Source organism: Microcaecilia unicolor, chromosome 5 (assembly GCF_901765095.1).
Source record: "Microcaecilia unicolor chromosome 5, aMicUni1.1, whole genome shotgun sequence".
NCBI classification, from domain to species: Eukaryota; Metazoa; Chordata; class Amphibia; order Gymnophiona; family Siphonopidae; genus Microcaecilia; species Microcaecilia unicolor.
This window is the reverse complement of record NC_044035.1, coordinates 346,050,012-346,077,835: the sequence shown is the minus strand read 5'-3', so window position 1 is coordinate 346,077,835 and position 27,824 is coordinate 346,050,012. Positions and strand designations below refer to the sequence as shown.

Here is a 27,824-nt window from a genome sequence, read left to right as displayed (position 1 = left end):
AGCAACATTCCATGTAGAATCTCCAATAGTATCTATTTTATTTTTGTTACATTTGTACCCTGCGCTTTCCCACTCATGGCAGGCTCAATGCGGCTTACATGGGGCAATGGAGGGTTAAGTGACTTGCTCAGAGTCACAAGGAGCTGCCTGTGCCTGAAGTGGGAATCGAACTCAGTTCCTCAGGACCAAAGTCCACCACCCTAACCACTAGGCCACTCCTCCACTCATGATGCTCCTCCACTCATGATGCTACTTTCCTTCTTTGCTACAGAAATTTGCATATGGTGAGGACTATATTCCTAAAGCACTAATGAACTGGTCTAATTTTCCTACAAAAAAAAAAAAAAAGAGAGGGGAGGATAGGGAGAGTGGGAACAGGTGGAGGTGGAAATTTGATGACAGGATATACTTCTGTAAATTTGTACATGTTTGGTAATTGAAGCTATGTTTACTCAAATCTGGATGGTATATATGTTAATTGTCATCAATAAAAAATGTTGTACCATTAAAAAAAAAAGAAGAAGAGGACATGTTGGCAAATCAAGCCATATTGCCCATCCACACCAACTGCTCAACAATCTCTTTTGCTTCCTTAGAGATCTTCTGTGCTTATCTCATGCTTTCCTGAATTTAGATACTGTCCTCCTCTACACCACATCCATAAGCCATTATTAAAATGGACTTGGTTAAAATCCACTGCTTATTTCTAGGATAAGCAGCATAAAATGTATTGTACTGTTTGGGGATCTTGCCAGGTACTTGTAACCTGGATTGGCCACTGTTGGAAACAGGACGCTGGGCTTGATGGACCTTCGGTTTGTCCCAGTATGGCAATACTTTGTGAGGTTCTTCTATACACCCATCATCCTTCTGTAAAGAAATTTTGCCTCAGATTACTCCCTGTCACATGACATCTCAAAGACCTATAAAGAAGTAATATAAGCAGACCAGAGGAATCGGTAACGCCCAGCACAGCAAACCAAACAGAAAGTGAACTGACCCTCAGAAGAAACAACCACAAGAGGGAAGGATTGTAAAAGCCAAAACTTATTCAAGGACATGACACGGCCTGTGTTTTGGCCTACTTGCAATGTCTTCCGTACTGAAGAAATGCGAAATAAACAGGTTTAGGATAGCTTTTTAAACACAAAAATGGTGCTGGAGCATGCGCAGAATGAGATTGACATCCTATAAAATCTTGGTGCCAATTTTGTTTTTTTAAAAAGCAGTCCTAGACCAGTGCGTCTTGTTTATTACTGAATACGTTCCATTTTTCATGTTATCCCAGGATTTGGATAATGCCTGTATGATCATTGTGAGAAGCCTTTCTGTGAGAACTCTATTGACCCTTGATGTAAGGATGCTGAAAACACAGGATGGGTCAGGTCCTTGCATAGATTTTGGCTTCTACCATCTTTGCCTCTGGCTGTTGTTTCATCTGAGGGTCACTTCATTTGTTTATAGCAAAACCAAACAGTGAACCTGATGTCAGAGCCAGACAACACGGTAGGCCATTCTGAAAACCAAAATGAGTGAACGTATGTATATACGAGGCTTAAGTCAGAGCCAACGTGGATTTAGCAGAGAAGTCTTAACTTACTAGTTTGTTACTCTTTGGAAGTAATGCTTCCTCTCGTATCTCAGATCTGATGCTTACATCCTTCTTCTTATTATGTCATCATCTACATGCTTCCTTATCTTTTCAAGCTTTTTACATGTCTACAGGGCTACCTACCACACGACCTCTACAATGCCTTCTCTTTAACACACAGCAAACATCAGCCAAAAAACTGAACTGGCGGGTTTTTATACTAGAAAATGGGAGGAGGAACTCCAGGGTAACTATACGGAAGAGTGGTGGACACATAGCTATAGACACCTATTGAAGCCCTCCATTGCCCAGCCTCTGGCAGAGAATGGGTATAAGATCTTATACTGGTGGTATTATACCCCAGTTAGACTACAGAAGTTCTGCCCACAAATGTCGACAAATTGCTGGAGGGACTGTGGAGGGAAAGGCACATTTTGGCATATATGGTGGGAATGCCCAAAGGTTCAAAAGTACTGGACGGAGATCATGGACAGGGTGAAGGAAATGACTGAGATTAGCTATCCGAAAACGGCAGAGAATTGTCTTCTGCATGTAAGACCTAGAAAGAGCCCCATACATAGTCATAAGCTGGTCATCCATGTCTTAGGAGCAGCGAAATTGGCGCTCGCTCGGGCTTGGAAGCAGCAGGAGACCCCAGCCATGCAGGTGGTGATGGGCAGGCTACATCACCTGTATCAAATGTCAAAATTGACGGAATTGCGAAAAGGTCAGCTTCAAAAGTTTCAAAAAAATATGGGATGCGTATGAACAATGGAAAGGAGTGGGATGAGGCAGGATGATGTACACCCGAGGAGGGGGGGGGGGGGGAGGGAGGGGGGGAAGAATTGAAGTGGAAAAGAAATGAGCATCTGAGCTGTATGATCTTCATTGTTTGTATGTAGTTGATGTAATAATTTCACCAGAAGCTTGTATCAGTAGAGGTTGTTTATTTTTGAAAAACCAATAAACAAATAAAAAAAAAAAAAAACCTGAACTGGCTCATTCCTGCAGTTTGGGAAGATGGGCATATAAATTTCTATATGCACTCTCACCCCATCATCTAACAAGCAAATATTCCTAAAAGGATGTATGAGTTCTGAGCCACCCATTAAGCACAATTAATTTTTGAGCTGATAGTACACAGGGAACACAGCAGTGCTGCTAAGAAGCAATTTGTTAATGTTACTTTGAATGTTGCAAATCCCAGCTGGTCAATCCTGGGCTTCATTGGTTTGGAATCTAGGTGTCTTCCTGGATGACAGATTTACTTTGGAAGGGAAGATCTTAGATATACTAAGGCCTAGATTTTCTGCCTTACACCTTTTTTTAGTGTGTTCATTCCTACAACTTGAGGATTTTAGTTTGCTCATTCATCATGCTTTTGTAATTTCAAGGAACGACTAGTGCAATAGTTTATATTATGGGTTTACAAAAAAAAAAAAAAAAGAAAAGTCACAGCTGTAACATTTGCAAATTGATTGTAACATGGTGTCCCTTAACTAACCATGCAGTAGCATTACGAGTCATGTCACTCCACTGTTGAGGGTATTAAACTGACCAACCAAAACAACCAATGTAAGCTGCTCTGCATAGCTTTTAGGGCCTTTAATATTACTGGATTAATTATCTGTGGTAGAAAACCAGTCCCTTATGTACCAGAGAGGCAGCTTCATTCTTCTCAGCAGGCCTGTTTGTAGCTACCTAGTAAGATATGACTTCAGGGTGCCCATCAGGATTCCTTTGAACATGCTATCGGTTGTGGAACATGATCCCATTAGTTTCGCATTTAGGAGGTGGATAATTTTGTTTTTAGGAAGAAAATTAGAGAGACAGCTTAGAGTTAATGCTAAAAACTGAAGGGTCATGCATTTGGGCTGCAAAAACCCAAGGGAAAGCTACAATTTAGGGGGTAAAGAACTTTTGTGCATGAAAGAGGAGCGGGTGTGATCGAATGTGATATTAAGATGGCTAAACTGGTAGAAAAGTCAATGGCAAAAGCTAGAAGGATGCTAGGGTGAAAAGGGGGAGGAATGGCCAGTAGGAAAAAGGAGATGAATCCCTGTACAAGACTCTGGTAAAACCTAATTTAGAATATTATATACAATTCTGGAGACCGCCCCTACAAAAAGATATAAACAGGATGGAGTTGGTCCAGAGGGCGGCTATTAAAATGGTCAGTGGTCTTCGTCATAAAGAGTATAGGGACAAAGATCTCAATATGTAAACTTTGGAAGAAAGGTGGGAGAGGGGAACTATGACAGAGACATTTAAATACCTATGCAGCATAAATGCACAGGAGGCGAATCTCTTTCAACTGAAAGGGAGCTCTGGGACGAGGAGATATAGGATGAAGGTGAAAACGGATAGACTCAGAAGTAACCTGAGGAAATACTTCTTCACGGAAAAAGTGGTGGATTCATGGAATATCCTCCCAGTGGAAGTGGTTGAGACAAAAACAGTATCTGAATTCAAGAGACCTTAGGACAAGTACATAGGATCTCTAAGGGACTGATAGGGAGAGAAGATGGCATGGATGGGAAGACTGGATAGGCCATATGGTCTTTATCTGCCTACATTTTTCTATGTTTCTATAAGGTGATAAGGGCCCACTCAAAGTGAAACAGAGAGAGATGACCTCCCACCTGAATCAACTGAGAGGGCCTGCACCTCCTCATTGGAGGCAGTGGCAGAGGTGGGCTCGCTGGACCTCCTTGTGCCCTGAAAAGGCAAACCCTTCTGGCTATGGGAGGCTGAAGCTCCAGAGGGGGCTCACTTTTCATTTTGCTCTGCTGATACCAAGTCCAGTCTTTGGTTCAGGACCTCAATCTAATCCTGTCCTCAGGAAAATGCCGAGTCCTAACCTCTCCCAGATCTTTTTCTTCTCAATGTCATCCCTAACAATATGCATCCCCAAGAAAGGAGCTTGCTCAACTGGGACTGGGAGGTTGAATCCACAGCCTAGTGCCAGAGCCACAGACACCTGTTGACAACCACTCTGAGGCTACAGAGCAGGAATTAAAATGCAGAAGATCACAGAGGGCATCCACCAAAACGATTGCCCCTAACTCCAAGAAACAGCTTCTGGGGTAGGAGGCAGGCAACTGCTGGGTCCTCCTGAAAAGGGCTCTGGTAACATGGCCACAGATAGTGGCTTTGACCCATAGAGCAAAGACTCCGAAGGCTTACTTGAGGAATAATTCCCCATTACAGCCATGGGAGTCTTTGAGGAACTAACTGCCCTCTAACTGGATGGTCATTCTCTTCCAGCCACTGTGACCAAGCCATCCACCCTGAGATGAAAAAACCCTGTTGAGATCCTAAAGGAAGCGAACACAATTTGCTCATATATTGTGTGCTCCTACATCAAGCACCATTTGTGATAAGACCTGGTGAAAGTAGGTGGTCTTGAAGGGCCTCTGAGGATCTTCCAGAATGGAATCTCTGTCCATCTATTTCCCCACCGGAACAGAAATCTGATGCACCAAGGAGACCAGTTCTGCGCCCCTCAGTAGGGTTGTTATCCAAGATGGAGTCCTCCTCATCCCCTCATTGACATCCAGCAAATCCTCAGCTGTTGACTCCCATGAGATCAGGGTCCTACCAAGGTCCAAGTCCCCACCGTGTGCTTGAGCCCTCAAACATCAGGGCAGCCAGCCCACAGCCCCTGCAGGACTCTGGGGATTCAAAATCCACTCCATCTCCTTAGGGGACTACTTCCTAATCTGCTCAAGAGTCTGATAAAGAAGTTATAGCCTGCCCTAGCTAAGGCCCCAGATCCTTGAAGCCTCTCACTCAACAGGAGGGGGGACAAGTCAACAGCCCCCCACTTCAGAGGCAAGCTTCCTTCAGCAGGCCACATTGGATTTTGGCAGTCTGGTACCAAAATGGCTGCCATTCTCACCGGAATCAGACCCTGCATGGAAGATGCTGGAGACTCTCAACAACCTTCCCCTCCAGCAGGGGGCAAAGGAGAGAGCTAAGCAGTGATAAGTGATCTTAATACCCTGGAGGAATGACCAGTGAAGCCAGATAGGATGGAGTCCCTTTTTGCAAGGCCTTAAAAGCTAAAAGAAGAATTTTGAATTGTATATAATATTGAATCGGGAGCCAATGTCAACGAATACTGAGTGATAGGCAGAATCAAACCTACAGGCTCGACATATAAAACATGCCACTGTATTTTGGAATGTTTGCGAGAACTTTAACCGGTAGGCAGGAACTCATGCTAGAAGTACACTGCAGTAGTCTAATTTGGAGATCAAGAATGCATAGAGCAAGAGAAAGGTCGTTGTTGAAACAGCTATGTGTAACTTGCACAGTGCATAACCACCTGGATTTTACTATTTTGGAAATGTGTAATGAAAAATGTTTGTAGTCAATGATGACCCTTAAGTACTTCAAAGAAAAAACTGGGGGAATGTATGAATTGCCCCATGTAAGCCGCATTAAGCCTGCCATGAGTGGGAAAGCGCGGGGTACAAATGTAACAAAAAATAAAAAATAAAAATGGAACAGAGGAAGGGCTTTCCAAATTGCCAAATATCTAGCATACAGTTGGCTTAGATTGGTTAAGTCTGAAACGATTGTCATATAACAAAGCAGCTAAAGAATCTAAGCATCGCTAGAGAGGTATAAAATTTAGATTATACTGTGAAGTGAATAGGATATCATCTGCATAGAAATTAAAACTAATACCAGCATCCTGAATGATAGTAGCTATAAGGAATTATGAATATCCTATATAATAATTCTCACCTCCAACAGGATGTGCTTGGGACCGTGCCTGCCGGAAGTGGTCTGCTAGGCAGGCACGCACTGACCTCAGTGACATCACTGACAGACAATTTGGCAAAGCAAAACAATCTGAGTGCTGGCCATTAGGACACAGGGTTGATAGGAGAGTTTTAAAAGACTGAAGGAACCCAAAATGTTAAATGGGGGGAGGGGGGAGTTCTGAAGGACTGAAACGCATGAACATTTGGCAAAGCAAAACAATCTGAGTGCTGGCCATTAGGACACAGGGTTGATAGGAGAGTTTTAAAAGACTGAAGAAACCGAAAGTGTTAAATGGGGGGGAGGGGGGAGTTCTGAACAACTGAAAGACATGAACATTTGGCAAAGCAAACAATCTGAGTGCTGGCCATTAGGACACAGGGTAGATAGGAGAGTTTTAAAAGACTGAAGGAACCAAAAGTGTTGGGGGGGGGGGGGGGGGGGGGGGGGGGGCAAGTTCTCAATGAATGAAAGAAATGAAAATTTACGAGAGGAACACAATCTGAATGCCGGGCATTTGTACACAGGGTAGATAGGACACTTTTTTTTAAAAATGAAGGACGTGAAAGTCTTACATCTTGGGGGAGGGGTGAGGAGGAACGTGGTGGGGTATCCGGATACTGGGCGTTAGGGCCACGGGGGTACATAGACTTTTGAAAGCTTTAAGGAACCCAAAGTGAGGGAAGGAGGAGGAAAAGGAGGGGAGGAAACGGGGTGAGGGGCATTAGGAACAGGGGAGGGGGCCCTGTCACACACTCTCATTCTCACACACACACACTGTCACACAGACAGTCTCACTCTGTCACACACCCGCACATTCACTCTGGCTCTCTCTCTCTCAAACATACACACTCCCAGGAAAACCTTGCTAGCGCCCGTTTCATTCGTTCCAGAAACGGGCCTTTTTTACTAGTACTAAATAGTAGGAGTGGCAAAAGTGAACCTTGAAGTACCCCACAACAAATAGGGGTACAAATGGCAGATGAAATTCAATGTGGACAAGTGCAAAGTGGGAAGAATAATCTAACTCAAAGCTACTCGATTCTAAGAGTCACCTACCCCAAGAAAAAGATCTAGGTCTCATTGAAAGCTTCTGTCAGTGTGCAAATGTAGCCAAAAAAGCAAACAGAATGTTAGGAATTATTAGTGTGACCCCCCCCCCCCTCCAAAAAAAAATGTGCTTCTGCTGTAGGCAGAAGATGGGAGGATATTGGGGGGAAGGGAGTCATTAAGATGACTGGGGCTGGGACTACTAACCTGGTGGATGGACATGGGAAGTAATAAAGACATGGTCTTTGGTTGACCACACCCACCGAGACCCAAGTTCAAGTCTCGGAACTGCTATGGAGAAATTTACAGTGTGCAGTGAATGAGACCTTTGCCACAGTGCAGAGGGTATCCATAGTTGATTTCCTAAAACGGGGAATCTTAAGAGCAGGAGTCACCTGGGGAAAGAGACACCTCAGGTGGGAGAAGTGGGGTTTTCCTGGCATTCAACAGATCCTGATCCGGGGCAGAGCTGTAAAGAGTATGATGATACCAATTTAAGACTGTTGCATACAGTGGGGGAAATAAGTATTTGATCCCTTGCTGATTTTGTAAGTTTGCCCACTGACAAAGACATGAGCAGCCCATAATTGAAGGGTAGGTTATTGGTAACAGTGAGAGATAGCACATCACAAATTAAATCCGGAAAATCACATTGTGGAAAGTATATGAATTTATTTGCATTCTGCAGAGGGAAATAAGTATTTGATCCCCCACCAACCAGTAAGAGATCTGGCCCCTACAGACCAGGTAGATGCTCCAAATCAACTCGTTACCTGCATGACAGACAGCTGTCGGCAATGGTCACCTGTATGAAAGATACCTGTCCACAGACTCAGTGAATCAGTCAGACTCTAACCTCTACAAAATGGCCAAGAGCAAGGAGCTGTCTAAGGATGTCAGGGACAAGATCATACACCTGCACAAGGCTGGAATGGGCTACAAAACCATCAGTAAGACGCTGGGCGAGAAGGAGACAACAGTTGGTGCCATAGTAAGAAAATGGAAGAAGTACAAAATGACTGTCAATCGACAAAGATCTGGGGCTCCACGCAAAATCTCACCTCGTGGGGTATCCTTGATCATGAGGAAGGTTAGAAATCAGCCTACAACTACAAGGGGGGAACTTGTCAATGATCTCAAGGCAGCTGGGACCACTGTCACCACGAAAACCATTGGTAACACATTACGACATAACGGATTGCAATCCTGCAGTGCCCGCAAGGTCCCCCTGCTCCGGAAGGCACATGTGACGGCCCGTCTGAAGTTTGCCAGTGAACACCTGGATGATGCCGAGAGTGATTGGGAGAAGGTGCTGTGGTCAGATGAGACAAAAATTGAGCTCTTTGGCATGAACTCAACTCGCCGTGTTTGGAGGAAGAGAAATGCTGCCTATGACCCAAAGAACACCGTCCCCACTGTCAAGCATGGAGGTGGAAATGTTATGTTTTGGGGGTGTTTCTCTGCTAAGGGCACAGGACTACTTCACCGCATCAATGGGAGAATGGATGGGGCCATGTACCGTACAATTCTGAGTGACAACCTCCTTCCCTCCGCCAGGGCCTTAAAAATGGGTCGTGGCTGGGTCTTCCAGCACGACAATGACCCAAAACATACAGCCAAGGCAACAAAGGAGTGGCTCAGGAAGAAGCACATTAGGGTCATGGAGTGGCCTAGCCAGTCACCAGACCTTAATCCCATTGAAAACTTATGGAGGGAGCTGAAGCTGCGAGTTGCCAAGCGACAGCCCAGAACTCTTAATGATTTAGAGATGATCTGCAAAGAGGAGTGGACCAAAATTCCTCCTGACATGTGTGCAAACCTCATCATCAACTACAGAAGACGTCTGACCGCTGTGCTTGCCAACAAGGGCTTTGCCACCAAGTATTAGGTCTTGTTTGCCAGAGGGATTAAATACTTATTTCCCTCTGCAGAATGCAAATAAATTCATATACTTTCCACAATGTGATTTTCCGGATTTAATTTGTGATGTGCTATCTCTCACTGTTACCAATAACCTACCCTTCAATTATGGGCTGCTCATGTCTTTGTCAGTGGGCAAACTTACAAAATCAGCAAGGGATCAAATACTTATTTCCCCCACTGTACCTGGAGATATAGAAGATTATGTCTGAAGCTGTTCTGTGATCATCAAATGCCCTGACCTGAACTAGGGAGTTTTGTTTTTTCTCATGAACTGTTTTCTTTCCAAGTTGCTATTCAGTTAAAAGTGTTAAAAGTTCATACTGAAGACTCCTGGTCATTTGAGCGAGAGTCAACTATTAACTAGGAGGAGTGACCTAATGGTTAGTGCAGCAGGCTTTGATCCTGGCAACCTGGGTTCGATTCCCACTGCAGCGCCTTGTGACCTTGGGCAAGTCGCTTAACCCTCAGGTACCAAAAAAAACTTAGATTGTGAGCCTTCTAGGGACAGAGGAAGTACCTGCATATAATGTGTACAGCGCTGTGTACATCTAGTAGCGCTATAGAAATAATTAGTAGTAGTAGTAAGAAAGTACCCTTCAGCCTAATGGAGTTAGTTCGGCCCAGGCCTGCGCCATGCTCATTTAAAGAACAATCTGTTTTTGTGAGCCCTGGTTCCGGGTACCTGACCCAGGGAGCTTAGCAGGCGGCCCTGGCTGAGGGGCAAACTGAGGTTACATTAGTAAAGGAATAGAAAATAAGACAAATATTATAATGCCTCTATATCGCTCCATGGTGCCACCCGACTTACGCCTATGTTTACTAAGGTGCACTATGGGCACGTTAGCGTTTCTAACACGCATAAATGGTTCACACGTGTTAAACGCTAATGCGCCCATAGAAATGTATAGGCATATTAGCGTTTAATGCGCCTTAAATTTAAAGGTGTGTTAGAAACGCTAACACACCTTAGTAAACATAACCCTTAGAGTACTGTATGTAATTCTGGGCACGTATCTCAAAAAAAGACGAGCAAATTTAGAAAAGGTTCAAAGAAAGGCAATTTGAACATGGAAAACTTTGGATACATATTTAAAACAAGACTTGTAAACACATTGACATTCTATGTATGGATACATAAAGGGCTCAAGATAATCCGTGTCATATCTACTCATACCTTTTGATATTCACAGAAAACAATAGTTTATTATGTCTTTATACAACATCTCTTTTTTTTTTTTTTTTTTAGCATTTTATTATTGTTTTTTCCATAACTGTTTCTATAGTTCAATTCATTTGAGCATGTAACATATTTCTCTGATGAAACGTAATTTTGTATACAAGTTTTTGTTATTTTACTTTAAAAAAATAATTAAAAATTTTTAACTTAAAAAAGGGGGGGGGGGTGACAAAAATGATTAAGGGGATGGAACTCATGGCTGAGGGGTAATATGAGAATGTTCTACAAACTCCTGAGTGGAGCAGAATGGGTAAATGTGAATTGATTGTTTACTCTTTCAAAATGGGACATTCTATGAAGTTACATAGTAATACTTTTAAAACAAATACTTTTTCACTCAATGAACAGTTGCTCTGGAACTTGTTGCCCGAGGATGTTATAAAAGCAGTTAACATATCTGAATTAAATAAAAGGTTTAGACAAGTTCCTAAGGAGGGGTGGAAGTCCATACATTGCTATTGAGGTAGATGTGGTGAAAGCCACTACTTATCCCTGGGGTCTGTAACATGGCATCTTGCTACTCTGAGATTCTTCCAGATATTTGTGACCTGGATTGGCACTGTTGGAAACAGGATACTGGGCTAGATGGACCATCAGTCTGACCCAGTATGACAAGTTCTAATGCTCTTAGGAAGGAATTGAGAGGGATGTAAGTGGCAGGGGACTGTGAAAGGAGACGGAATGTGGAAATGGGACAAAGGGTTGAAAGAGGAAGAATGGGAATCTGCGTAGGAGTAAGAGAAAGAAGAAAGGGACTGGTTGCCAGGAAGGACTGAATGACGGGGAAGAAGCTGAGGCTGGTAAAAGAATGAGAGCCAGAAGAAGGCAAATGAGGGACTGGGAGACAGCAAGAACAGAGAATTATTTATTTACTAGTAAAAACGGCCCGTTTCTGTAGGTAAGGAAACGGGCACTAGCAAGGTTTTCCTCCTCCCCCCCTCGCTCTCTGCCTGTGTCCCCCTGCAAGTCCCACGGCCCCGTTTCCTCCCCTCCGACGCCTCCCCCCCCTGCAAAATCGCCAACCCCCCTCTCTTACCGGTGTCCCGGTGCCAGCATTGAAGAGCGAGCAGGCTCAGCGAGTCTGCTGCCTTCCGTTCTCTTCGCTCTGACTCTGGTCCCGCCCTCATTTCCTGTTTCCGCAAGGGCGGGACCAGAGTCAGAGCGAAGAGAAGGGAAGGCAGCAGACTCGCTGAGCCTGCTCGCTCTTCAATGCTTCCAGGCAAGTGACGTCAGTGCTATCTACTGCACAACGCAGACCACCCTGCGGAAGCCATGGTTCCAGGCAGCTTCAGAACGTTGAAGGTGAGAATTATTATATAGGATGAGGATAGGATTTATTTACCACGTTTTTGAAAAAAAAAAGTTATCCCAAAGTAATGTACAGCAAGAATAAGACAGACATAGGAAATAGGCAATATCAGGAGTAAAACATATACATTATGGTACAGAATGCTACTTCAAATTTTAACACAATACACATTAAACCATCTTAAGTGGAGATGGAACATATAGACAGATACACTAGAATAACAGCAGTTAGATGTAAAATAAGAGTAACTTAGGGAAAAATTCACCTGCAGTCAGAAAAAGTGTGTAAACATTATCTCAGCTAGAATAGGAGTAGATAAGCATGTCCTGCTACAATATGGGCAGGAAGTGTTAGTCCTTAAGTACATGAATAAGTACAGTGGTTAGTTGCTGCTTTATTAAAGAATGGAATGGTGGACTAGGGAGAGGGTGAGACAGAGAACAGGATGTTGAGAAAAAGAGATGGAAAGCTGAGAGATGAAGAAAGAGATGGAATGAAGGACTAAATCTATGAGGGGGGAAGCAGAGAAGAGAGACATAAAAAAAAACAATTAATCAGACAAAGAAAACAGGAGAAAAGAAGAAATGGAAAAGAGAACTCAGGATAAGACAGACAAGTGAAAAAAGATGGGAACTAATGTGATTAGAAAAATAAAATTCACAAAGCATATAAAAGAACATTATTTTAAATGTTTATGGACATGAGTAGACATACTGGGTCAGACCAATGGTCCATCTAGCCCAGTATTCTGTTTTCCAAACAGTGGCCAAGCCGGGTCACAAGTACCTGGCAGAAACCCAATTAGCAGCAACATTCCATGCTACATATCCTGAGGCAAGCAGTTGCTTCCCCATGTCTATCTCAATAGCAGACTAAGGACTTTTCCTCCAAGAATTTGTCCAAGTCTTTTCAAAACCCAGATACGCTAACCGCTGTTACTACATCCTCCAGCAAAGAGTTCCAGAGCTTAACTATTTGTTGAGTGAAAAAAAACATCTCCTCCTATTTGTTTTAAAAAGTATTTCCATGTAACTTCCTAGAGTGTCTCCTAGTCCTAGTACTTTTGGAACGAATAAAAAATCAATTTACTTCTACTCATTCTACACGACTCAGGATTTTGTAGAACTCAATCATATCTCCCCTCATCTGTCTCTTTTCCAAGCTGAAGAGCCCTAACCTCTTTAGCCTTTCCTTATACGAGAAAAGTTCCATCCCCTTTATCATTTTGGTCGCTCTTCTTTGAACCTTTTCTAATTGTGCTATATCTTTTTTGAGATATGGCGACCAGAACTGAATGCAATACTCAAGTTGCAGTCGCACCATGGCGCAATACAAAGACATTAAAGTATTTTTGGTCTTATTCACCATCCCTTTCCTACTTAATTTCTAACATCCTGTTTGCTTTTTTTGGCTGCCGCCACACACTGAGCAGAAGATTTCAGCATATTATCTACAACGACACCTAGATCTTTTTCTTGGGGCACTGACCCCAAGGTGGACTCTAGCATCAGGTAACTAAGATTCAAATTATTCTTTCCAATGTGCATCACCCTGCATTTGTCCACACTAAATTTCATCTGCCATTTGGATGCCCCACTCTTCCAATTTCATAAGGTCTTCCTGCAATATTTCACAGTCCGAATGTTTTAACAACCTTGAATAGTTTTGTATCATCTGCAAATTTAACCACCTCACTCGTCGTTCTGATTTCCATACCATTTATAAATATGTTAAACAGCACCAGTCCCAATACAGATCCCTATGGCACTCCACTGTTCACCCACCTCCATTGAGAGAAATGACCATTTAACCCTACCCTCTGTTTTCTATCCAATAACCAATTGCTAATCCACACCAGAACCTTGCCTCCTATCCCATGAATCTAATTTTCTCAGGAGTCTCTCACGAGGAACTTTATCAAAAGCTTTCTGAAAATCTAGATACACTACAACAACCGGCTAACCTTTATCCACATGTTTATTCACGCTTTCAAAGAAATGAAGCACATTGGTGAGGCAAGACTTCCCATGGATAAACCCATGCTGACTCTGTCCCATTAAATCATGTTTGTCTATGTGTTCTGTAATTTTAGTCTTTAAAATAGTTTCCACTATTTTGCCTGACACTGATGTCAGGCTTACCAGTCTATAATTTCCCAGATCACCCCTGGAACCCTTTTTAGAAATCAGCGTTACATTGGCCACCCTCCAATCTTCAGGTACTACGGACGATTTTAATGATGGGTTACGTATTATTAACAGCAGATCAGCAATTTCATGCTTGAGTTCTTTGAGTACCCTTGGATGTATGGAAAGTGTTAACTTTGGGCAAGATGCATTCCTTTTGTTTTGCAATCTACAGGAGGAAATGCATTTCTGTTCATCTTTTTTTCCATGTTTGCTTCTAAAATCTGGCTTTCTTGGGATTTCCATTTCTAATTTGTCCTTATACTGTATTGGTTTCCCAAATGCAAGCGTACTGATGCTTCAGGGCCCAGTATAATATTTACAGTGCTGTCTTGTGATAATAGAAACAGTTGTTGCCATTATTTGAGTCATGGAAACTAGGGCTGTTGTGATAGGCTAAGTTTGGCACATAGTATGAGTGCCCTTTTGCAGTATTTTGTATTACACACATTTTTACTAACACTTTGGGAAGTTACTACTCCTGAAGTGACATCACAATTTATTTTATTTTATTTTTTTGTATGGTAACATCTAAGGGGAATTATCCTAGTTGCACTATTGGGGAATGTGGAGTGTGCTCCTGAACTGATCGACTGTTTTTAAAGCATGTAACGACGTTATCATATCTATACTCTGTAAGCCACATTGAGCCTGCAAAAAGGTGGGAAAATGTGGGGTACAAATACAATAAATAAATAAAAAACTGGAGATGAAGGATTCTGTCTAATCCAGTATAAAATACAGAATTTGTTGAACGATGCTATTCCTTATCATGATACTTCTAGCGGGTAGTGGCTGAAACTGTCCAGGGGAATTTTTTTATACATAGAAGACCTTTGGGATTTTCTCTCTCTTGTAGCGTCTTATAAGTAACTTAAAGGAGAGGAGGGAACACTGTGAGCTGGTGCTGGACATATGTTGAAATGCCACTTTCCCATGCTGTCACACCAAATATCTCTCCCTGGAGAGGCTGATGGCATCAAGACCCACACTCAGCATGAGCTGCAGAGAACTACACTGAAATCACATTCAGAAAGCGCTTCTCAGAATCTGTGTCCGCAGGAAACAAGGCATTTTGAAAATATAATACCTATATTATAAAAACAGGTGTAAGGAACCATATAATTAGAGAAATGTACAGTGAAGGCGGAAGTAAATTAACTTTTCATTGTAATTCATTTAAAAACTAGTCCCTCTCACCAACCCACTCCGTTAAGAAAGCCCACTCCCCTAATCACTCCCTTCCTTCTTCCCTCACGTAATTTCTACAGAATACTAAATGTATCTGCTCCCCTGTAATGACAATATTTACAAACTATGTAAGCCACATTGAGCCTGCAAATAGGTGGGATAATGTGGGATACAAATGCAATAAATAAATAAAGGTATCCGGAGCCTTTTGAAGGTTGTGTAGCCTTTCACTCTTCCGGCCCAATCAGAGAGAAAACAAATGTTGCAGGGCAGGCGCTTTGAAGATCCCAAGTAGTGATGACCTAGGAAATGTGGGAGGCTTTACGACTGCTCCTATCCATCTCCCAAAGGCTCTTGGCTATGCCTGAGATACAGATCTGGTTTTACCCCGTGGCATATTTAGACGTGTAAGAGCTGATTTTTCTATTGCTGTTTTTAGCGTTGCATCCTTATTCTTCAGTAGCGCTCATGTATTGTACTTTTCTTCGTTTTTTTTTTTATAATTCTCGTAAGCCACATTGTGTCTGCATTTGTGGGGTAAAAATGAACCATAAATCAATACATTTCCGGAAGGGTGAGCGATGAGGTGGCTCTACCGGCTACTATGTTGCACTTACCTCCTTCTCCGCCTCCCCGTTCTCCAGCAGGTGGTAAGTGCGGGCCAGGCGGAAGCCGGTGAGTTTCTGGAAGAGCGAGGGGACCCGCTTCGGACCCATGTTGGCGGGCGCTGGCAGCTGCTGACTGGCACCGCTGCCTGCTCCGGGTCGCGGCGGCTCGGGCTCGGGTCCGGCCCCCTGAGGGCCGATGGGCGGAGGACACCTGTCGCCGGCAGGTGAGGAGGTCCCGCCCAGCAACCACCTGGGCATCGCCACGACCACGCCCTCGTGCTGCATGCCGCCTCCTACTACGGCCGCCGCCGCCGGCTTTTAGGGAGGAGGAGGAGGATGAAAAAAAAAAGAGGAGAGGGCACGCGCTCCCCCCGTACCGACCGTAGGCTGCTGCAGCCGCGCCTGGCGCCGGCGGTGCGCGTGCCCGGGGGAGGGGCTCTGGCGCGCGCGAGATCCTGGACCGCAGCTTTCCCAACGGCAGCGGCGTCTAGCTCCGGCGCGTGCGCGCCTGCCCGCGCAGAAGGGGTGGGGACTCGGGTCTGCGCTCGCGCGCGCTTCTGGATCTGCGGCTTGTGTAAAAGAGCGTCTTCTTCTTCTCAAGTAAGCGTGTGTAGAAGGGGAGGAGGCATCTGCCGCGCGAGCTGCGGGGCAGGCGGTTTTTTTTTTTTCCTTTTTGGTCGTCAGAGGTTGCGCGCGCGCTCCGAGAAAATGAGATTGCGCGAGCGAGGGGGAATGCATGCGCAGGGAAACAAGGTTGCCAAGGGGAAGGGGGAGGAGGGAAGCAGAAGCATCTGTTTGTGCGCGCGCGCGCCGCGGTCCAGCCAGTTGTCTAGCAGGTGTCAGTCTCATCTCGAGGAGGAGGAGGGGGGGATAAGGTGATAAGCTCGCGAATTGCCTTGCTACCCCCCCCCCTCATAGTTTGTCTGTTAAAAGGGGGGGGGGGGCTGCTAGGTTTTATTGTGAGTTTGTTTTTCTCGGGTTCTGGAATGCATTTCTTTCGATAGCTGCGTGCCTTCTGCCTTTATAACAGCTGATGCGCGTTGCTACGGATTTTACCGGTTCAGATTTCCCGTGTGAAATAGCGGCCTGTAGAAATGCATGGTTAAAAAAAAAAAAAAAAAAAAGCCTGCTTGGGTTGTTTTCAAACCTGCTTCACGTTATTTCAGAACAGACGTGAAGACATCTGGCTGTTGCCATTTTGACGCCTGCAAATGTACAAACCTCAATACCAAAACCTGCATCCGCGAAGTGGGAAAATAAGTGTCCCATAAAATATTGAAGAACCGTGTTTCATTTTAAAACAGTTCTTAGGACAATCGGTGCTTTCTAGAAACACAAAGGGGCGTAGACATAGAACAAATTTTGGGTGGGCCTAGGCAAGAAGTGGGTGGGCACCAAGTGTTCTCTCCTCCCTCCCCCCCCCCCCCCCCAAATATATATCTCAGCTGGCAGAAAAATGCTTCTTTCCACCTTGGCAGTCTGCAGCAGGCATGCGCTGAAAACTGAGCATGTGCAGGTGCCAGTATCATGGAGGGGATCATTTTCGTTACCATCAGGGGGGAAGTCTTCAGCTGACGGAGCTTGGGATCCCCACTAGCTACCACTAAACGTGTGCTACTGCTGGGTGGGCCCCAGGCCCATCTGTGGCACTGGTGTGTGCTAGTTGAATGCAGGTTTATTCGGCGGGGGGGGGGGGGGGGGGGGGGATCAGATTGACTGCCAGGGGTCCTGCTTTGGGGATTTCATATAGCTCCTCAATAGAAATCAAACAAAATAAAACATGGAAAAGAAAATAAGATGATACCTTTTTTATTGGACATAACTTAATACATTTCTTGATTAGCTTTCAAAGGTTGCCCTTCTTCGTCAGATCGGAATGCTCCTGCAACTGGCTGCAGACCTGACTCTTTCTGGTATAATCCTCTTTTCTTGTCCTCCCATCCTATTGGAGGCTTGAGGGGAACAGTTCTGTTACCTGCTGGTTCCTCTGCTGCCATCATTTGTTCTTTTGGCCACTGTCGGTGACAGGGTGCTGGGCTCGATGGACCCTTGGTCTGTCCCAGCATGGCAATGCTTCGCTTACGTACTTATGAGATAGGGAAGGTGTGGAGAGAAAAGCTCCAATTGGAGGATGAATGGTGAGGGAGAGGCACCACTGATTCTTCTCAATCTCTGCCTTAGTTCTGTTGACTTAGGGGTACAGAGCTGTAGGCTTAACCTCTGTGTTTGCTCCATCCCCTCTCCTTTGTCTTCAGGGACAGGTCAAGAGTGGAAGAGCTGGGCTAGGAGGAGCAGAAAGCTATTCTGTCTGACAATGCCAGTGGAATTCTTTTGAGGTTGGAGGGGCCAGACAAATCAGTCTGTAGCTCCACCACCAAGCTCTCCAGTTGCCGATGCTACGTTGGGCAAATATTGGTACAGCAATGGTCACAGTAGCCCACCCTGTTCCACTGAAATTAGATTCCACTGGTTAGCACAATCTGTTTTTATCTTCTGCACCAACTTTGGGTGGTACCCCTTCGTGTAAGAGTTTTAAGTAGCTAGGAATAATAATTGATCAGTATCTTACTTTTGCTGTTCCATAATGTATGCTGTATGTTGGCCATCTCCTCCCAAGCAACACTGCTCTATGCTCTTGTTGCCTCGAGGCTTGATTATTGCAGTGTCATCTCTGGGGGGCTCCTTCTCTCTACACTGAAATGTCTCCAAACAGTACTGCCACCCCACCCCCACCCCCCAGGCCGCACATCTAGACATTGCTGAAAGCTGTGTATTCTTTTTCGCTGCCCCACTGCTTTGGAATTCTGTGCTAGCTCAGGGCCCCTTTTACTGCAGCTTAGTAAAATAGCCCCTGAATGAGCACATGTGTGTGTGCCTGAAGAGTGAGTGTGCAAGCATGCATATGTGTGAATGTCTGAAGCATAATATTAATTTGCATGTGTGTGTGACTGAATAGCAAGAAAGTGCGTGTGTATGCGTATTTCTGTGTCTTTGGTGAGAACAGTCTCATAAATAGAATTTCCCTTTTAGAATTTGGACTGGAGTGGAGAAGTCTATACCTGTGTATACTAAGCGAAGGAACATTTTCAACCCAAGGAATTTACTTAGCTAACTATTAATTTACCTGCCTACTCTCACCACTGACTGGCTAAAATATTACACAATTCAACATATCACAAAGGCTTATTCAACATCCTAGTCATATATTATCTAGCTCAACTTATCATACACTACTAAGCCCAACTTTACATTGTTTTACTACTGTTTTATTAAAATTCTATTAACTTTGTATTTCAAATTACTATGTAAGCCGCATTGAGCCTGCATTGTGTGGGAAAGCGCGGGGTACAAATGTAATAATAATACTATACTAAACTGTCATGAAACGCCTAGCCACTCACCTGGGGCTACCCCGCGGCCACTTAGAGGGTCTTTCCCCAGCACAGCTCAGGTCCACCTGCACCTGCCGCTTGTACTCTACACTAGCACGCTCCTCCCACTGACTGGGTCACAACCACCTCTGGGCGAGTCTCCCACCCTCAAATTATCCCCAGTGATTTCTTTACCGGGGCCACACTCCCAGTGGTCCCACAGTTCCCAGAAATCACTCACAGACCTAACACACAAACCACCATGATTCTTTATCAGTCCAGACAAGCAGAGCGAACAAGCAATTTTGTTTATTCTCATAAAAATTGAACAAAAATTGTGCAGTTAGCAAACAATAACAGGTAACTGAAATATGGATCAATTATAACACTAACTAAACGTTTGCATACTTCCTAGAAAAAGTACCTGGGAATATCAGGATATATAACTGTTTACTGAGCCTCAGCAAAGAGATTCTGCTCTCTTTTCTTCCTGGCTAAGACTGAAGGCAAAATTAGTACACTCTAAAGGAAATGAGCTCCTGGACCAATCAGAGCCCAGGCAACAAGATTTGAAAATATACTACTGCTGCTGCTTGCTTCCTGCTTGTGTTAAAGAAAAAGAATACTTGGTATTCTGTGTAGCAGCTTTACAGCAAATCAACACCACCTGCTGGCCAAATAGGAGAAATACACTGCAGAACATCAAACATATAAACGGTGAGTGACCGTACTCACTCGCAAATGCGCAGTAGAGACTTCCCTGTCTGACCCGCCCTCGCGTCAATACGTGATGATGGGGGGGCGGGACAGACAGGGAAACTCCGCCGCCGAGGTTGCTACCCCTCCCCCCCCACTCGGAGTCGCTGCTACCACCCCTCCACCCGGCCCGGGCCCTCTCTTCCCTTCTGAACTTACACATCCATTTGCCGAACGCAGCAACGCACATCAGCTGAGCTGCCCCTTCCTTCTCTGCCTTTGTCCCGCCCTCGCTGACGTTACGTCACAGGAGGGCGGGGCCACAGGCAGAGAAGGAAGGGCCCATGGCAGCTCAGCTGATGTGCCTTGCTGCGTTCGGCAAATGGATGTGTAAATTCAGAAGCGAAGAGAGGGCCCGGGCCGGGTGGAGGGGTGGCGGCGGCGACTCCGAGGGGGGGGGGAGGGTGGCGACCTCGCGGGGGGGGGGGGGGGGGAAGGAAAACCCCAATACCAGCCCGTTTTTACGGGCTCAACAGCTAGTAATGCAATAAAATATCCAATACATTTTACACGCTTAAAACACTCTCTTCATATAAACCCATTATCACAGTCCAAGTCCTCTCTTGGTCAGCTCTGTATTATAATTCCCATAATCGTTATATCTTGCCAAATTTAGTCACTTTATGTTCTTCCGTTCATTCTGTGATCCTCCCCAAATGATGTTGATGCTGTTACGTTATTTATTTATTGCATTTGTATCCCACATTTTCCCACCAATTTGCAGGCTCAATGTGACTTACATTATGCCGTAATGGCGATCGCCATTTCCGGATAGAGAAGTACAAGTGGTATTGCATTAAGGTGCATAAATGGTAAAGTAGAATACACAGTGGTATTGCATTGACGTTCCTAAATGATAAAGTGAATTATAGAATAAGTTAATCAACTATAGAAAGTTCATTTCCGGTGTGTCAAATAAAGTGGTAGTGTGTATTGTGTAACTTTCATTAGTAGCACGTAGGTTATCAGTCTAGTGTGGAGATTTCGGTTTTGTCTAGTTCATGTAGAGTCTAGTTGTCTAGTATTTAGGATGGATCATTATGGTATAATGATAAGTTTCAATCTTTTTGCTCAGGTGGGTTCGAGTCTCAGGCTTCTCCCAATTAATCATAATTGGCCTCTTAGTCTCAACCACTTTCTTAGTGTCTACATGACTGCATGTTTTGCCTTTTAAATGGCATCATCAGGACTACTACTACTATTTAGCATTTCTATAGCGCTACAAAGCGTACGCAGCGCTGCACAAACATAGAAGAAAGACAGTCCCTGCTCAAAGAGCTATGTAATAAAAGTGAGCCAAGTATAGGACAATCAAGCCATTGTGACATCACTGATGAGGTTGGCTCTTATTGGTGGCCTGAGGCATTATGACATCACAATATTAGCTCTGGTTACAAGAGACTACTACTACTACTATTTAGCATTTCTATAGCGCTACAAAGCGTACGCAGCGCTGCACAAACATAGAAGAAAGACTAAATATCATTTGGGGAGGATCACTGAGTGAACAGAAGAACATAAAATGACTCACTTTGGCAAGATGTAAAGATTACAGGAAGTATGATACAGAGTGGAGGAGTGGCCTAGTGGTTAGGGTGGTGGACTTTGGTCCTGGGGAACTGAGGAACTGAGTTCGATTCCCGGCACAGGCAGCTCCTTGTGACTCTGGGCAAGTCACTTAACCCTCCATTGCCCCATGTAAGCCGCATTGAGCCTGCCATGAGTGGGAAAGCGCGGGGTACAAATGTAACAACAACAAAAAAAAAAAAAGAGAGGACTTGGACTGTGAAAATGCTACCCTTAAGCATAGGAGAACTAGGAGGTGAATTTCAAGGTATAATAAATGAGGATACAATGTAAAAGATTTAAGCAGGTTGCCACCCTTACAGTCTACCTGGGTGTCCTAACGTCAATAATATAGGGTGAACGTGTTGATGGGAACAGAAGAGAGGAACACAGATCAACTGAAAGATGGGGGTGTACAATGTGTGGTCATGGTGTTATGGTAAAGAACATCTGGATAAGAGTTTCAAAAGTAATATGAGAAGGTGATGAGCCTAATGGTAATTATGTTTCGGAAAGTGTTTGGTGTTATTAAATGCGTTGTTGACCCCTAAGGGAGAAGGGGGAAAGTAAAGTTAACCTTTGAGGACAAGGTATGATTTCCTGTGATGAGAACCAGGAAGGTCATCTTTTATTTAGTGAGGGGAGAGTGTAATCCCCTATTATAATGGGGATTACTTGTATCATCTAAGAGAGGGCTCCAGAGTGTCTGAGGGGAGGGGGTGTGGAGTTCCAGAATCTTTCTATTCTTTGGGGATGTTGCTACTATTTGGGTTTCTGCCAAGTACTTGTGACCTGAATTGGTCACTGCTGGAAGCAGGATTATGGACTAGATGGACCATTGGTCTTACACAGTATGGCTATTCTTATATTCTTATGCTTGAGAATAGCAGGCAGTGATGAGGAAGGGGAATGCATGTAACAAAGTACTTGGTGTTCACCTGGGGATGGAGTCCAGTGGATAACTCTAAGGTAAACCACCAAGGAGTGGAGTGGCCGAGTGGTTAGGGTGGTGGACTTTGGTCCTGAGGAACTGAGTTCAATTCCCACCTCAGGCACAGGCAGCTCCTTGTGACTCTGGGCAAGTCACTTAACCCTCCATTGCCCCATGTAAGCCGCATTGAGCCTGCCATGAGTGGGAAAGCGCAGGGTACAAATGTAACAAAAATTTAAAAAGGCAATGGAGAGTTTATAAGTTACAGCTTCAAATATAAAGTAGGTCACTAGTGCAAGAAGTTCACTATTCTTAAGCTTGAGTCAAGAGGGGGCTTTATTTGTAAAACTACTATCCAGCTTCGTAGAGTAGAATTGTGATTTGTTTGAGGGGGGAGGGGCAGTGCAGAAAGTGTCAGAAATGCACACATCATGCTGCAAATTTGAAAACTTTGTATATGAATCCCAGAAATTCACAGAACCGAGGATTCAAAAAGTAGCAAATGTACATTTTTGTTGTTGTTGTTCCTTGAATAGTTTTGTGAGAATTTATTATGGTTCACCTAGGTTTGCAAAAACATTTGCCACCAGGTTTAATAAACACTTGAAGTGGGGGAGGGGGAAAGAGAGTCAAATTATCCAGATATTAATGGTAAACTTTGTGGAAACATTATTCAGATAGCAAATTATGGTAACATTTAATGTTTAAACTATACTTTTTAGGCTTCACTTGATACCTACCAGTCCCACATCATTTTTATGTGGACAAATATACAAAGACCAAGGTCATCTGAAACCAATTTTGTTCTTTATTTTATGGAAAAGTTTGACATTGTTTATTTAATTGGATTCTTTGCTTATGCCTCTTTTTTTTCAGTAGTAGCTCAAGGTGAGTTACATTCAGGTACTCTGGATATCTCTCTGTCCCGGGAGGGCTCACAATCTAAGAGTGTACCGGAGGCAATGGAGGGTTAAGTAACTTGCCCAAGTTCATAAAAAGCAGCAGTGAGATTTCAACTGGGCACCTCTGGATATCAAGGCTGGTGCTCTAACCACTAGGCTACTCTTCTACTCTGTTGGTATACATATCCCATACTGTTTTACAGAGACCCAAGAATGTAGCACTATGATGACATTTATTTATTACCACATGAACATAAGAGTAGCCATATTGAGTCAGATCAAAGGTTCATCAAGTCCATTATCTTTTTTCCAACAGTGGCCAATCCAGGTCACAAGTACCTGGCAAGATCCCAAAAGCTCCAATGAGAAACTCCAGTTCTACAACCCAATGCGCCCTTGAACTGGGAATGCACCAAACTATGGGTCCCTTCTACTAAAATGCATTAAGTTTGGGGCTTGACATGCTATAATGCAGAATTTTAATGCGCGGCAAGCCCAAAGCAAACGCTGCCTCAAGAAAAGGCATTTCCACAATTTTTTTATTGTAGGTCGTGCATTAACATTTGGATTCACGCACACAACCTGCTCTGAGTTAATGTGGGAGTACTTACCGTCTCCTATTTAGGGGGCACTGGGGCGCATTTTCAAAAGAGAAAAACGTCCAAAAAGTGGCATCATTTTTTAGACATTCTATGAAGTCCATCAGAAGTGCATTCAAATCACAAGGGGGTGTGTCAGGGGCATGTTAAGGGCGGGACACTTGGACATTTTTCTGCCATAATGGAACAAAACAAAAACATCCAGATGACCACTCAAGAGTATCAGGGATGACCTCCCCTTACTCCCCGAGTGGTCACTAAGCCCCTCCCACACCCCAAAAATGTGTTTAAAAACATTACTTACCAGCCTCTATGCCAGCCGCAAATGTTATACTCAGGTCCATTAGAGCAGCATGCAGGTCCCTGGAATAGTCTAGTAGTGGGCACAGTGCATTGCAGACAGGTGGACCCAGGCCCATACCGCCCCCTACCTGTTATACTTGTGGTGGAAACTGTGAACCCTCTAAAACTCACCAGAAACCCACTGTACCCACATATAGATGCCCCTTTCACCCATAAGGGCTATTGTAATGGTGTACAGTTGGGGGTAAATGGACACGTGTTTTCATGCGGCTCTGCCGTTTTTACCCCATTTTAGCACCTTGCATCCATTAGAACGCTTTTCTGCACCGAAAATTTGGCACAGAAGTAACGCCTAACGTTAGGCTCCATATATAGAATTTTCCCTGTCTATGTCCAGGAAAACGAGCTGAGCCTGTCCTGGTTTTACTCTGCTGTATACATAGACATGTGGGGCTTGCTTTTATTTTTTTTTACGGGAGCACAATAGTTCCGATTTTCCTATCAGATCAATACACAGATTTTCAGTCTCACTATTTGGAGAGTGCTGCTGAAAAATCACAGAAGGGGCATGGATAAGTGAAGGATGTGCATTCCTTTAAAATGACATGGGAAATGTTATTTTGTGTCATTTTGTTTTTTAGTACAAAACAACAGGAAACACCCCCCCCCCCCCTCAAATTTATTTATTTTTCCTCTCTATTTGTGGTGTGTGCACTGTTTGTGAAAGTGAAAACTATTTACAACATTGCTCCAAAAGGGAAAAAATCAACATAAATGAAATGAAACATTTTGACCTGCATACCCTTATGGATAAGTACTTTTGACTAATGGGCCATATGTCTCCCTGCATACGATGGAGCAAAGCTAATACCTGACATCATGGCCCACTTGACATAAAGCTGTAGGGTCAACCCAAGGATAGATTAGAGACTGACCAAAACTGGCAGTTTTGGTTCCAGCCAAAACCGAATCTGTGGCCAAAATCCGGCACTCGGTTTTGGCGGGAATTGGAACCAAAATCAAAACTGTGGCCCCACCCGCCCCTCACCACCATCTCTGCAAGCCTATTCCCCTAAGCCAGTCCCCCCCCCCAACAGAAAACTTGTCCCTCCCCCTCCAGACCGCCCATGAACTTTGCCCTCTCCCCTCCTCTGTAGGCCCTCCAAGGCCTACCTTCTAAAAGCTCTGGTGGTCTAGTGGCCTCTTCGGAGCATTAGCATTCCGAGTACGTCCTGTCCCTGCTGGCTGTGTTGTCAAAATGGCAGCCCCAACTTTCTGCGGAAGCCTTGTGAGAGGTTGTGGCCTCTGTTGGAATTGGGAGTTCCAGAATGGTGACTGCAACCTCCTGTGTCAGTCTTGTGAGGCTCCCATGGGAAGTCGCAGTCACTATTTTTACAATGCAGCCAGCAGGGGCAGGAGCAACTCAGTATGCTCCTGCCCAGAAGAAGCCACTAAACCATCAGGTTTTTTAGAAGGTAGACCCAGGGAGGGCCTACAGGATGGGGGAGAGTGGAGCTGGTGGGCAGCCCCAGGGAGAGGGGAACAGGTTTTCTGCTGGGGGATGGGCTTGCGGCAGCGGTGGTGAGGAGGGTGGGGTTATGGTTTCAGTGTCCACCGAAAACGCACAGGCTTTTTCAACCAAAACCCGAACCCGAATTTCGGGTCAGTTTTGGTGCCGAATCTGAAACCAAAACTGAAATTCGGTCAGTTTCTAGGACAGATCAAACCCCAGTTTAGTAGCCTGATCCCAGCAATGTTTCATAATCTGGGAGAATTTTTCCAAGCGTGATCATAGCAAAAGATAGTTTAAAAAAAAAATCCCAAATGCAAGATAAAAATATGCCATTTTCTAACACAAAATATCCTTTGGTTCGAATTCTCGCCTCTTTGTAACTCAGGATCCTGTGTTACCAAATTAGAGGATACCAGTTATAGCTCCAGCATTACATAGTGATGAGAGAATGCGATGAAAGGAGAGTTGTCTATATAACACCCTACAGTGGCGTACCAGGGGTGGGACGGTGGGTGTGGTCCACCTCAGGTGCAGGCAGTAAGGGGGTGCACTGAGCAGTCATGGAACCATAGTCTAGAGGTGTGTGTCTGTCTGCTCTTGACGGTCCCCTGCCCTGGAACAGGAAGTTGGCATCAGAGGGGCAGGGGAATGGCAGAGCCAACAGCCACGCGCCTGTAGACTGCAGTTCCGCAACTGCTCAATTCACCCCCTTACTGCTTGAAGGAGGGAGAGTGGGGGGTGCTCTGTCCCAGGTGACAACCAAACTAGGTACGCCATTGGCATCTTATGTGTTTTTGGTATGAAAGAAGGAGTATGGGAGGAGAGAGAGAGAGAGAGTGTCACTGCGAGTGCCACCTCATTTTTTTTTTGTTACATTTGTACCCCGCGCTTTCCCACTCATGGCAGGCTCAATGCGGCTTACATGGGGCAATGGAGGGTTAAGTGACTTGCCCAGAGTCACAAGGAGCTGCCTGTGCCTGAAGTGGGAATCAAACTCAGTTCCTCAGTTCCCCAGGACCAAAGTCCACCACCCTAACCACTAGGCCACTCCTCCACTGTTGCTACTATTTGAGATTCTACATGGAATGTTGCTATTCCACTAGCAACATTCCATGTAGAAGTCGGCCCATGCAGATCACCAATGTGGCCGCGCAGGCTTCTGCTTCTGTGAGTCTGACGTCCTGCACGTACGTGCAGGACGTCAGACTCACAGAAACAGAAGCCTGCTCAGCCTTCTACATGGAATGTTGCTAGTGGAATAGCAACATTCCATGTAGAATCTCCAATAGTAGCAACATTCCATGTAGAATCTCCAATAGTATCTATTTTAATTTTGTTACATTTGTACCCTGCACTTTCCCACTCATGGCAGGCTCAATGCGGCTTACATGGGGCAATGGAGGGTTAAGTGACTTGCCCAGAGTCACAAGGAGCTGCCTGTGCCTGAAGTGGGAATCAAACTCAGTTCCTCAGTTCCCCAGGACCAAAGTCCACCACCCTAACCACTGGGCCACTCCTCCACTCATTGACAAAGTTTACCCGTGTTTGCTTGTGAAATTTTGAGGCCCAGAGTACTTTTTGTTCCCTCACACAGAGGGTTGAAGTGGCTGCATTTATTTACCCAAGGTAGGGTTTTGCAGCGTTGACATTTCAGGTTCAGCCAGGTCTAACCTTTGATAATGTTCCTATATGCAAGTTATGCCTAATTTCACACGAATCTGAAAACTACTCACTGTAATGACGGAGGTAGATCTGTGAATGGAATCTGTTGTTGTACACCCTACAGTCTGTTAGCAGAGGTTTTTAACATGGGGCAAATTCCCCCCCCCCCCCCCCCTTGCATTCAAGATAGGGATGGAGTGTCAGTGCTTCCTTCCAGGGGTTTTGAGGTTAATGATAGCACCTCATGAAAGGTGTAGCTCGTACTGTTCTGAAGTGGTTCCTTACTGAAGCTAGATTTTGCTTTGCTTGCAAGTTCCTCTCTGTAGGGTCCAGCTGAACTAATATCAAGGGAG

General features: G+C 44.6%; 2 protein-coding genes across 2 annotated transcripts in view; both read right to left on the bottom strand.

Moving 5' to 3' along the window:
- The window catches only part of ATP2C2 (ATPase secretory pathway Ca2+ transporting 2), a 211,102-nt gene extending 194,740 nt beyond the window's left edge, over positions 1-16,362 (bottom strand). The window contains exon 1 of the mRNA XM_030204530.1: positions 15,878-16,362. Within this exon, the coding sequence (XP_030060390.1) occupies positions 15,878-16,153 (276 nt within the window). The 5' untranslated portion in view covers positions 16,154-16,362. The remainder of the gene's footprint in view (positions 1-15,877) is intronic.
- Positions 16,363-27,336: 10,974 nt separating this feature from the next.
- Positions 27,337-27,824, bottom strand: part of WFDC1 (WAP four-disulfide core domain 1) — an 80,714-nt gene continuing 80,226 nt past the window's right edge. The window contains exon 7 of the mRNA XM_030204527.1: positions 27,337-27,804. The gene's annotated coding sequence lies outside the window, so the exon portion shown is untranslated. The remainder of the gene's footprint in view (positions 27,805-27,824) is intronic.